Consider the following 13,294-nt stretch of genomic DNA (forward strand, 5'->3'; position numbering starts at 1 on the left):
ATGGTCTGGGGGTCGTCTTGCCCCATCACTTGCTCTTAACTAGAAAATTAGATCATTAGAAATTAGACATTTGAAATCCAATCAGAAAACTGGATCATGGAGGAATCTGAAATCCAAACTAAGATGTCTAAAATTCGTCTTACAGGCAATGGGGAGCCATTGAAGGTTCTGGAGTAAGAGTCGGGAAAGTGTTTTTCTTCCCTAAATGGAAAGTGAGTGTGTGACTGGTTAGAGTATATGTCGGAAGAAATGGTACCCAGAGTTTACCAAGTGGAACATGCCATGCAAATGGGATGTTATTCTTACTAAGGTTTGCCAGCTTGGCATAAAAAGCTGGAGAAAAGGTAACCACGATCTTTACTTCTCTTTCTTCAGCCTCAGTTTCCCTGTCTGCAAAACAAAGAGGTGCATGGGACCACAGATTTGGAGCTGGAAGGGACTGAATCCAACCGTCTCATTTTACAGATGAGAAGACTGAGGACTAGAGTACAGTGACTGGCAGTCCGTCTTGCACTCACCTGCACTTGCACTCACAGTCACGCGGCCAGGGAGCGCCTTGGGAATAGCAGTGAGCTCCACTGCTTCCAGCCCACGTGCTGCAGTCACTGTGGAGAAGGGGCCCACTTTCCTCACCACCCTCCACCCATAGGCGGCAGGGGTGGTCCCAGACCCCTAGTCCAGCCCCCTCCCAAGCAGCCATTTGCCCTGCCTCATCCCTCCCAAGCTGGGATCTGGAAGCTGCTTCTGCAGTGCTAAAGCCATAGAAGGTTCTTGCTACCAAAATCCCTGGCATTGCCAAAGGGCTCAAAATTAGGAACTGATGAGAAGTTATCAATGGCGACAACACCGGGGACGATGCGGCGCCCTCGGCCTCGCCGCTAAGCCCTAAGGACCATTCCACTTCCTGTGTGTCGTCTGCCCTGTCACAACGGAGCCTCCAGAGCGCCAGGATGGCCTTCAGTCAGGGGCTGGGGGGTAACTTCTCTTGGACTCATTGACAAGATGGTTTGGCTAGACGACATCTGACATCCCTTTCGACTCTGACTTTCAATAATTGTCTAAATATCTTTAACGAAGATCTCTTCCTGTCACCTTTTCAGGGAAATCCCCTCCCCCATACTTTCTTGGGTGAGGGATGGCACAGGCCTGGTCCTCTCCTTCCTACAGACCACCTTGGAGGTCTCATGTTGGAGGGAGTGCGCCGTGCTCCTCAGACACCAGGGGGCACCACTGAGGCCCCTGCTCCCAGGCTCCGGTATTTAAGGGGCAGAATAGTGTGCCCTGTGGTGGGCATGACACCCTTTGGAGCAGAGCTCTAGAGTGGCCAGCTAGGGGCCTCAGTGGAGCCTGGCCCTAAAAGGGACCGACTAAAGCCTTTTTTTCTGGAGAAGGGGAGGTTTCCTTAGCCCTTCTCCTGCTGGAAAAAAAAAAATCTTTCCTGCTTGGAAAAAAAATATCCTCAGCTGCTCTAGAGGACAAGTAACATAGTGTAGTGGATATGTTGTGGTTCCTGGTGTGTCGTGGTGGTAGTCTCAAAAAATTCAGAGTCAGACCCACCTCTAGCCCAAGTAAAGGCATTTGAGGATTGACGCTCCTCAGAAGCGGGCTAGGTTCCAAGAGGAATCAGTAACTTTAGTGAAAGCAAGATGGATTTTTATAGGGTAAAGACGCAATTACACAGCAGAAATTATGAATATTAAAATGGCAAGAGGGGTTGGTTAAGGGATTAGGTAATCGGGGAGGGGTCCCAGCCTCAGTGGAACTGTGTGTGCAATTCCCCACAATGCACACAGAAAAATCCATTGGGGGGGGGTATCTATGTATGATAATGATATTATAATAAGCCCGTGTCATGAGTTCGCCTAAAGGACAGCTTTTGTTATTACTGTGCAGACGCCTAGTTAGGGAAAGTCCCCTCTGTTGTTTTGGGGTCCACATCCTGCCCGAGCATCTTGGCGGTGCTGCTTTCTGATTGGTTGAGTATTGTGGTCCTGTGAGATTAGATGCATGTGGCTGAAGGGAAGTGCACGGACAACCTGCTGTCTTTATCAGGAATATGAGGAATGGGTCTGGGCGCAGTTGCTAGTAGAGGCAGTGTCTGGGATCCCATCACATGGACACGCCTGCTGTTTCTGTGAGAAACATGAATTCATGGACACACCTGTTGTTCTAGTGAGCAGTGAGGCTTATGTGACAAAGGTGGACTATTGAGTAGAGAGGGAAGGGGCAGTGGCTGGGTAGGAGCAGTGGGCCTGTTGTTCAGCAGGGCCTATGACTGAGTCTGGGGGGCTGTGGTGTGGTTAAAGCCAGATTGTTTGGTTAAATCAAGACATGCCTGCTGTTCAGTGGGGCCCATAAGGAAGTTAGAATATTGGGGCTGGGGGCAGCTTTATTAGGATTCCATCAAATAGACTGTTAGAGCTTCTTTCTTTCTTTCTTTCTTTTCTTTCTTTCTTTCTTTCTTTCTTTCTTTCTTTCTTTCTTTCTTTCTTCCTTTTTCTTTCTTTCTTTCTTTCTTTCTTTCTCTCTCTCTCTCTCTCTCTCTCTCTCGTCACTTTCTCACTTTCTTTCACTCTGCTTCTGTGAGTTTCAGCTAGCTTCCTTCTTTCCTTTCTTTTTCTTTCTCTCCCTCCTCCCTTCCTTTCTTCTTTCCTTTGTTTCTTTTTTCTTTTTTCTCCCTCTTCCTTCCTTCCTCCCCTCTTTTTTTCCTTCTTTCCATCCTCCCTCCCTATTTGAATGTAGCTCCTCAGACTCAGTTTCCTCATCCGTAAAATAAGGGGGTTGGGTTACATGACTTCTAAGAGCACAAGATCAATGATATTATGAATATAATTGTCAGAAGCACGATTTGAACCCAGGTTTTCCTGGCTCTGAGGCCTGTTTTCTATGCATAACACCATGATGACTCTAAAGCAAGATGGAAATGGGTATTATTATGCCCATTGCCCAAAGGCATCCGCCGCTGAGGCCCACAGTGCAGTAGAGGACAACAGAGCACCTGGAAGAATGAGGGCGGAGGGGTCCAGAAAGCCACATTTACCTGCAGAGAACTTTCCATCTGCTCCACAGATGATGATGGCTTTCACAGCTGGGTCAGTCTCAGCTTTCCTCAGGCTTTCAACCAGGCCTTCGGTCACAGACTTACTGGGAGAAACAGAGGAACAAGGTTCAGGACCCATGGCCCTGCCATGATGAGCTCCCCACTCCAACTTGCTCTCGTTGCCTTGTTTCCCATAGTTTTCACCTCTTCTCCAACCCTGCCTTACCCTGTCTGGTGGTGACATGTTGAGGTGGGCATTACACCTGCCTGAGGCCTGCTCTCCCTTCACCCTCACATCGAATCACCAGTCTAGTCCTTTCTTCATCCACAATGGCTCTGGAACCTGTCCCTTCATCTCTGCTCCCAAAGCACCACCTTAGAACAGACCTTCATCACCTCTTGCCTGAATGATCAGTCTCTTCTGCTTCACTACTCCAATCAAACTGCACAACTGTGAAAGTGACTTTTCTAAAGCCCCAGTCTGGCCACATCATTTCTCTGTTCCATAAGCTCTAATGACTCTTCATTTTATTCTTTTATTTTTTGAGACAATCCGAGTTAAGTGACTTGTCCAGGATTCCACAGCTAGTAAGCATCTGAGGCTGAATTTGAACTCAGGTCCTCCTGATTCTAGGGCCAGTGCTTTATCCACTGTACTACCTAGCTGCCCCACAAATGACTCTTTAGCTGTTTATCTTGCCCCAGTCTCTCTCCTGAGTTCAAATCAATCAATCAATTGATCAGCCAGTATTTATTAAGTGCTTAACATATACCAGGCACTGTGCAACAAATGCAAGCTGCTTGCAAGGAGTTCACATTCTAATGGGGAGACAAAGTATATGAAAGTGGGTACATTCAAGATACTGACCAACCACCTATTGGACATTAAACCTGGGAGGTCCTATTGATATCTCAGACTCTACTGTCATCCGTAAAATAGGGTTAATGATAGCACCTGCAGGGCAGCTAGGTGGCACAGTGGAAAGAACACCCGCCCAGAAGTCAGGAGGACCTGAGTTCAAATCTGACCTCAGACCAAACACTTGACACTTACTAGCTGTGTGACCCTGGGCAAGTCACTTAACCCCAATTGCCTAAAAAAAAAAAAAGAATAGAAAATGATAGCACCTGCCTCTCAAATTTTTGTGAGGAGGAAATGAGATAATATCTATAAAGTGCTTTGTAAATCTTAAAGCTCTGCATAAATGCTGTCTATTATTATTATCTTAGGTATGTAATCAATGGGCCTGGAGTCAAGAAGAGCTGAGTTCAAATCTGGTCTCAGAAACTTACTAGCTGTGTAACCCTGGGCAAGTCATTCAGCCTTATTTGACTCAGTTTCCTCATCTATAAAATGAGCTAGAGAAGGAAATGGCAAGCCACCCTTTGCCAAGAAAACCTGAAATGGGGTCACAAAAAGTCAGACATGACTGAAATGACTGAACACCAACAAAAATATAATCAATAACCACGTGGATGGTACCGGCCCCTTGATGTGGGGATAAAGTTAACTGCAATAAATAAGCTCGAATCATAAGCACCTCATCAGCTCCGGGGGAAGCACTGAATTAAGGAAGGCTTCCTGGAGGCAGTGGCATTTGAGAGGAACTGTAAAGCCCCCAAAGATGGAGGCAGCAGGTCTTGCGTCTGTCTATTGCCCCAGCCTCCAGGAAGAGTCCTGATTTCTGCCATAAGTAAGGCCTGAAGAAGAGGGCTTGACCTCAGAACAGCTGGCTCAGGCAGGCAGTTAAGCTGAGCCTGGGGGCACTCATGCAGTGAGCCTCAGGTACAGCCTGTTAATGTTCTGCCCGCAGGAGGGCCTTGCCAATGATGAATACAATTTGCTCTGTGTGTAGGACAGTAGCAGAGCAGAGACACAGGGAATGTGTAGGGAAGGGGGGAGGGACCCCTCAGACCCAGACCCCACACCCCACACCGTCCCACTGCATTGCCCACCCTCCCTCCCTTCCTTCCTTCTCTCCTCTTTTGGATTCTATCAGCCTCTGATAACAGAATTAGGGTGGGGGAAATAAGGGGTTAATTTAAGGATCAGTACCTGCCACACCCACTGCTTCCCACTCCTTGGGAATACTGGATGACCCAAACAAAAGCAGCAAGACACAGTAAGGGTGGGACCTCCTTTCTCCGGGGCCCCTCTTTGGAGACACTACCATCCCTGTTGTGCTAACAATCTCAGACCATTTCACCTTGTCTAGATTCTGGTTGTGGCCATTTGTCATTTTCCCTTCTTGTCATCTTTGCCAATCTAACATAGGTGAACTCAGAGGCACAGAACTGTGAGCTAGAAGGGACCTCTGAGGTCCTTGGGACAAAGAGGATTGAGAGCTGGGCCTAGAGTCAGGAAGACAAGTTCAAATCTAGCCTCAGACACTTACTAGCTGTGGGACCCTGGGCAAGCCACCTAACTTCTGTTCACCTCAGTTTCCTCCTCTGTAAAATAGGGATGACAACAATACCTACCTCTTGGGGTTCTTGCAAGGATCAAATATGATAACTGTAAAGAGTTTAGCACCATTTCTGGCACATAGTAAATGCTACGTAAATGTTACATTATTATTCTTATCTGGTCCACTCATACCTGATAGGAATCCCCACTACAACATATTCTATGAAATATTCTGTTCCAACTTCTCCATTTAAAAAAAAAGGAGGAAGAATGAGTAGGAGACTGGCAAACAACATTTCCAAACCATGCTGCTAAGACAATAATTCCTCACCCAATTGGAAATGGTGAAAATCAAAGGAGAGATTAATAAAATTGGAAGTAAAAAAAAAACTCATTGAACTAATAAAAAAATATGAAAATGCTCTAAATCCCTATTGATTAGAGAAATGCACATTAAAACAACTCTAAGGTACCACCTCACACCTATCAGAGTGGCTAATATGACAGAAAAGGAAAATGGTGAATGATGGAGAGGATGGGGGAAAACTGGAACACTAATGCACTGATGGTGGAACTGTGAACTAATGCAACCATTCTGGAGAGCAGTTTGAAAGTATGCTCAAAGGGCTATAAAACTGTGCGTACTCTTTGATCCAGTAATGCCACTACTAGGTCTGCATCCCAAAGATTAAAAAAAAGGGGGGGGCGGGGAGAAGGACCTATTTATACAAAAATATTTATAGCAGCTCTTTTTGTGGTGGCAAAGAACTGGAAATTGTGGGGATGCCTATTATTTGGGGAATGGCTGAACAAGTTATGATTGTGATGGAATACTATTATGTTATAAGAAATGATGAGCAGAATGCTGTCAGAAAAACCTGGCAAGACTTACATGAACTGATGTAAAGTGAAGTGAGCAGAACCACAAGAACATTGTACACAGTAACAGCAATATCATATGACAATAAACTGTGAATGACTTAGCTATTTTCAGCAGTGATAACAAGACAATTTTGAAAGATTTACAGGGAAAAATGCTATCCACCTCTAGAGAAAGAATGGATGGAGTCACAATGCAGATGAAAACATCATTTTTTCACTTTATTTTTTTTTGCAACATGGCTAATATGGAAATATGGTTTGCATGATTTCACAGGCATAATTGATATCATATTTCTTGCCTTCTCAATGGGTGGGGGAGGGATGGGAGAGGGAGAGAATTTGGAACTTTAAAAAAAAAATTTTAAAGAATGTTAAAAAGAAACAAGTAATAAAAATTGTAAGAACCACTTCTCCTTTTTTTCCCCTTTACCCTACTCCCACCATTTTGGAGGAAATACATCTAGAAATAAGAGAGAGAAGGATGATAGTAAATATAGTAATTACCTTTCCCCTATTTCTCTTTCACCATTAAACCTAGAGTGAACACTCACCTTTGACCACTTACTTAAGCACCAAACATGGTGCATCAAAAGATAGCGCCATTGCATAATGTTACAGGGTCCAAAAGTCATGTTTTTTTCTAGATCTATGATTAACTACAAAATTAACAAAGGATAGCATTTATTTTTAATTTAATTAAATTAAAACCAATGCCTCTTGCCATATTGCTTGTTATTAATTTTGCAAATCATCATTAACTGAGGTTACTAGGAGGGGTAGCATTCTAGAGGGTTGGGAAGTGAACAGGGTTAAAATCCTACCTTAGACACCTACTAACTAAGGCAAATCACTTAAACTCTCTCTGCCTCAGTTTCCTCATATGCAAAATAAGGGGGATGATGTTTAAAGTCCCTCCCAGCTCCCAATCTATATAATCCATGTTATATACAATATATAATCCAGAGGCTCAAATAAGACAAAGTAAGGAAGTACAATAGAGATGTGATGATTCTCATAGGCCTTGCATATGGGAACAATGGTAATTATGACCCAGCTTCTTCTCCAAAGCCCCAACCTTCCCCTTCCCTTCTTTTTTTCAGCCAGATCAAAGGACTGTACCTACATTACTTTATTAGTCTTTCAAACACCTCCAAGAAATAGAGCCTAAGTAGGCAGTCTCCCTTTCTGCTCAGCTCAAAGCACTTTTCCTTCCAAGGTCTTGAAAAGCCAGGGCCAAACGGCTTTCACAAAGACATTCCCCGCTTATTAAATAAAAGTAGACAAAACTGCACAGTAAGCTAGCTCTTCAGAGAAGGCCACGTCTAATCAGCTTTTATTTGGTTCCAGGGATTAGAATTCAAGTTCAGTAAAGCCCCAAAGTCCTTGGGTTAAGCTGCTTTAGGAAAGAATAATTCTCATTTCCCAGACCAGTGTCCATTTCAGCTTCAGTGGTAAAGAAGGCTTGAAGGGGCTCGTTCCTTTGGTATTTTCCCTAAAGACAAAACAGGAGCTTGCTTTCACACACAAAATAAGATAAGGCTGGCCCCAGGTTTGACCTTCCCTTGGAAAAAGACTCCAAAGATAGTGTTTCAAAGTCACTCTACCTCTTTGGGCCTCAGTTTCCTCATCTGCAAAATGAGGGCATTAGATTAGATTGTCTCTAAGATACGTCCTAGCTCTAAATCTATGTCAAATGACGACTGGAAAAGGAAATTGGATGTAGTGGGAAGAACACAGGTTTGCAGTTGGAGAACTGGGTTTCCTTGCCTATAAAATTGAGGGAATTGTAGAAGAAAGATCTTGGGATAGTGATGCTAGAGCAGGAAGGGGAGGCCCTGGAGATCCCTTGGAACCCCCAGAGGGGCGGCGATCAGATGAGGCTCCTAGCAGAGGGAAATGCTTTGGTGCAGGTCACTCAGGCAGTGGGTGTTGAGAGGCAGGATGACCTCTAAGCTATAGCTCTGGCTGGGAAAAGGATCTCTCAGGCCCTTCCCACTGGAGCTGGACTCCTGCCTCAGGCCTTTGCACTGGCTATGCCCCATGCTAAGCATGCCCTCCCTCCTCCTCTCTGCCTCTTAGCTTCCTTCAAGGCTCAGCTCAAGTTGCACCTTCTGCAGGAGGCTTTTCCTGGCACCCCCAGTGCCCAGTGCCTTCCCTCTTGGATTACTTTCCATCTGCTCTATAAAGGGGCAGCTGGGTAATGCAGTGGATAGAGTGCTGGGCTTTATCAGGAAGACTCATCTTCCTGAGTTCAAATCTGGTCTCAGACACTTGCTAGCTGTGTGACCCTAAGCAAGTCACTTGACCCTGTTTGCCTCGGTTTCCTCATCTATAAAATGAGCAGGAGAAGGAAATGGCAAAACACTCCAGCATCTTTGCCAAGAAAAAACGGGGTTGCGAAGGGTCAGACACAACTGAAACTAATGAACAGTAATGACAACTCTATACATACCTTCCTTGTAATATTCCTAGTTTTTTTGTATGTTGTCTCCCCCCATTAGACTGAGAGCTCCCTGAGAGCAGGGACTATTTTTGCCTTTCTTTCCAACCCTAGAGCTTAGCACAAGCCTGGCACCTCAAAAGTACTTAATCAGTGCTTATTGGCTGGATAAATATTCAAGGTTGATGACATCTAAATCCCTTCCCCTTCAATGTGGTCTCAAGAATCCCTGTTCCTTCCCCCTGAAAACACATAATTCCTAAACATATATATATATATATATATATATATATATATATATATATATGTATGTATGTATATGTAAAATTGCAAATGGCTTTGGACATAACATCTGAAATCACATTGTGGAAATACAACTGGAGGCCCCACTGGACTGGGCAACATCTCATAACGCTCTGTAGCTCGAGGTGGGCTGAGCCCCTCCCAGGCTTGATTTGACCAAGGTCTGTGGTGCCGGGAGTGGCAGAAGCGGAAGGTCACTGATAAAAATAGCAGTCACTGGAGCAAGGGATCTTATCCTTTTTTTTTATTTTAAATTTTTTATGCCATAGTCCCCTTCGGGAGCCTAGCAAAGCCTAGGGATCACTTCCCAGAATAAGGTTGGTTGGTTTGTTTGGTGTGTTTTTAGTGAGGCAATCGGGGTTAACTTGCCCAGGGTCACGCAGCTAGTAAGTGTCAAGTGTCTGAGGCTGGATTTGAACTCAGGTCCTCTTGACTCCTACACCAAAGCTCTATCCACTACACCACCTAGCTGCCCCAGAATAAGGTTTTTTAATGCATAAAATAAAATATACACAGTTACAAATGGAATCAATTCTATTAAATACAGGTATCAAAATAGGTACATTTTTAAGTTCACAGACTCCAACTCAGGGGAGGTTCTCCAAGGCCCCTCCAGTTCATATCAAACAAACTGGAATAATGAGTACAGTACTGGCCTTGGAGTTAGCAGGACTTGGGTTCAAATCCTTCCTCCCCTCTTAATACCTAACCATTAGGAGCCTCAGTTTCCCCTCCTGAGAAATGAAGAAGTTGAACTCCTATCTTCTAAGGTCTGTCTGAGCTCTAAATCAATGACCCTAGAAGCTCCTCCGTCAGGGGACAAGTAGGTTTTCGTCTCAGTACGCCCAGAGCCCGACACATAGCAGGCACTTGATAAATGCGTGTTGCTCGTTTGCCTAACGTCCAGCTGATTTCTAAACACAGATCACAGACCACGAAATCGAAGCCGGCAGGATCCCGCAGGATCGCCCAGGAGGGTCCTTGGTTAGGCTGTCCAAATCCCTTCCAGCTCTAAGGGGGAAGGAGAAGTGGTCTCGAAGGACAGCCCTGCTAGGGCTCGCGGGAATCCAGAGCGCGGCCGAAGTCCCAGCAGGGATGGAAGGGGCTGAGCCCTGAGCTTCCTCGCAGCTCTGGCGGTTCGTGCCTGGGGGGCTCAGGGCTCAGCGGGCCGACAGCCGCAGCGGCGGCTGCAGTGTCTTGCCCACCGTCTCACCTACCTAAGGGTGTTGAGGGGCGGGTTCCGGAGGCGGATCACAGCCAGAGAGCTGTGCAAAAGCGTGTAGGAAGCCATGGCTCCTTCCAGTCACTGGCCAGGAGCCCCGGCCCTGGCTCAACGCGACCCAGGGAGGGAAGGACCCGCTCTCGGCCAATGGGCTCCCGTGGCCAGCCCCCACGCTCCCATTCGGGATCCTTCTCCTTAGTCTCTCCCTACTCAGCCTGCAGAGCCGGCACCGCCTTTAGACCCACCCCTGGGAAACCTGGCTCTCCCTTCAGGCCCAGTCCTTTGCCTCCCTGCTCCACCCCCAAGATCCCTACTGTCTCCCCTCCCTCCGCTGCCCACCTGTCCAGGACCTCCCCCTCTACTCTTCTCAGCTGGGCTCCCAGGTCCCAGATGCGCACCTGCCAACCTTGCCCTCCGGGCTGTAGTCTCCCTCCATCTCAGGACCTCTCCCTTGCAAGCTGTCCTCTCTTTGCCACTTACATTTTGGGGTTCCCAGCACCTCAAACTGCAACACTCCCAGGAAAGAGGCCTGACTCTGTCCAGGTGTCAGCACTCTGGGGCAAAGGTCTAGTCATCCTATGGGAGTTACACTTCCATGCCCACAGGATTCATGCAGCCAGTGAAGGGTTGCTCCTTCATGTATGGGGTTCCCTTCTCCCTCAATCCTTCCTCTCCTTGATGGCTAAACAGACACTGTGGCCTCTGGGTCTCTCTTGGGGGAGGTAGCAGTAAGGCGGGGCAACTCCATCTTCTCTCCCACCGTTTCTCTCTGGTCAAGGTTCTGTGTTTCCTTCCACATCTACTTAGGATGCCATTCTGAGCCCCCACTGGTTTCTTGGAGAGGTGACATGGTTATGTGCACCTCTCCCTGGCTGAATGCCACCCTGTATCTCTGTATCTGTACCTCTCTGTGTATTTGTCTGTATAACCTATGCCCAGGCCAAGCCTCTTAGCTTTTCTGAATTATCCTCTACCTCTGAGCCTTACTGCTACCTCCCCCAAGAGAGACCCAGAGGCCACAGTGTCTATTTAGCCATCAAGGAGAGAAAGGATTGAGGGAGAAGGGAACCCCATACATGAAGGAGCAACTCTACACTGGCTGCATGAATCCTGTGGGCATGGAAGTGTAACTCCCATAGGGTGACTAGACCTTTGCCCCAGAGTGCTGACACCTGGACAGAGTCAGGCCTCTTTCCTGGGAGTGTTGCAGTTTGAGGTGCTGGGAAACCCAAAATGTAAGGGTACTGGGGAGATCTGCCTGGAAAGAATTTGATCATTCAAGCCTTCTTTCAGTCAAAGTAGTGAGGTTTATCTTAATGCCGATAGAAGTGGGCAAGATTGCTAGTAAATCTGCAACTTAATGGGAGTGAGGCTGATACTTATATACAAAAAAGGGACAGTGAAAAGAAAGAGAGAAGTAGTGCAGGATGGTCCAGGTACAGCAGTCAAAGAAGTATTAAGTAGTCTGGGATGGGTCAAGAGCACAGTCAAAGGATGTCAAGTGAGCTAATTAGGTGATCTAAAGTGGGCTGGGATGGGCCAGTTGCCTTGGGCAGAGGCACCAATGATTTGGGCTGCTGAAATGTATGGGAAAATTCAGGGTCTGGGTCCTATCACCCTATCAGGAGGATGAGCTTCCTTTTGCCAGTCCTCTCCAGGTTTGCATCCAAGCCACTGCCAGCTGCCACTTTCAGGGTCCCATCATACCCAAGTGCCCACCTTCTCCTCTAACCTGCTTGGAGTCTCTAGAGATAACTGGAGACGCAGTGGGTGCACTAGGGTGGCACGTCTCACCACCTTTCTCCTGAATTTGCCCAAGGCATAGTTACTGCTCTGAGTACCTTTAGGTCCGTAGGGAAAATCAAAGGGACCAGATGGGTATCTTGATGTCCTCCAAAAAAAAGGGAGATGAGTTTTCACAATGGTTGAGGGGCTTCAGTACTGAGAAAAATAATTATTAATAACTAATGATTTGGAGAGGTCCAGAGTTCCCCTTTTTTCTATAGTCCTGATTTCAGAGTTCAGTTTCTTTTTTTATTAATTAATTTTTAGTCTTCAACATTCACTTCCATAAACTTTCGAGTTTTAAATTTTCTCCCCTCCCTCTCCATCTCCCTCCCCAAGACAGCGCTCAATCTGATATAGGCTTTACCATATACATTCCTATTAAATGTATTATGTTGTAAATTAATACGTATTAAACAGTATCATGTTGTAAAGAAGAATGAGAACCAACAGGAGGAACCACAAGAAAGAAGAAACAAAACAAAACAGAAGAGAAAGGGGAAAAAAAAGAGAAAATAGTATGTTCTTATCTGACTTCTAATTCTGTGGAGTTCTTTCTCTGAATGTGGATAGCATTTTCCATCATGAGGCTTTTGGAGGATCTTAGATCTTTGCATTGCTGAGAAGAACTAAGTCTATCAACGTTAGTCATCAAACATCAATGAGACTGTTACTGTTGTGGTGTGAGAGGCTGAGAGGTTGTGACCCCTCAAAGACCGGAGTACAGGAAGGGTCGTCTGGAATGAATTCACAGACTCAAGCATTCTTTAAGCCAAGGTGGCAAAGTTCATTGTTACGCTTTTCAGCGGGCAAGGGTTCTTAAAGGATCCTGCGAGAGACTGAGAATGCAGCTAGGGTTTATATGGAAAAGAGCATGGGAAAGAAATGCCAGGGACACTGATGAGGTAATCCAAAGGTGCAGGTGTCTTTGGGGGATATGGATGGGAAAGTACAGGGAGTATACCAGACAGGGAGGGAGATGACAGAGGTATGGATCTTCGGAGTCTGGCAGGAGGAAGAGTCCTTGGCTGGCCAAGGACAAAACTCCTTGGGCTGGCCAAGGACACCCCTCTCCCTCTGTCTTGATGAGAGAATGCTCTGCAGCAAGGGAAAGCTTTCTCACAACACAGGAACTTACTGAGGAATTGGGAGGCTTCCAGAGACATGATCTGAGGGCTGGGGCCTGAGCAGCCCAGCTCTGTGTAGCTGTACCAG

The 13,294-nt window shown here is 46.3% G+C and overlaps 1 protein-coding gene across 1 annotated transcript in view; it reads right to left on the reverse strand.

Annotated features, from left to right (window-relative positions):
* EHHADH (enoyl-CoA hydratase and 3-hydroxyacyl CoA dehydrogenase) overlaps window positions 1–10,504 on the reverse strand; it is a 28,782-nt gene extending 18,278 nt beyond the window's left edge. Inside the window, exons 1-2 of the mRNA XM_021005754.2 lie at window positions 10,290–10,504; window positions 3,041–3,144 (exon numbers count right to left, since the gene is read on the reverse strand). Coding sequence (XP_020861413.1) covers window positions 3,041–3,144; window positions 10,290–10,363 — 178 coding nt within the window. The 5' untranslated portion in view covers window positions 10,364–10,504. The remainder of the gene's footprint in view (window positions 1–3,040; window positions 3,145–10,289) is intronic.
* Between the last annotated feature and the right edge of the window lie 2,790 nt (window positions 10,505–13,294).

The sequence above is a fragment of the Phascolarctos cinereus genome, unplaced genomic scaffold, assembly GCF_003287225.1.
Source record: "Phascolarctos cinereus isolate Bilbo 61053 unplaced genomic scaffold, phaCin_HiC Scaffold_5;HRSCAF=322, whole genome shotgun sequence".
Taxonomy (NCBI): domain Eukaryota; kingdom Metazoa; phylum Chordata; class Mammalia; order Diprotodontia; family Phascolarctidae; genus Phascolarctos; species Phascolarctos cinereus.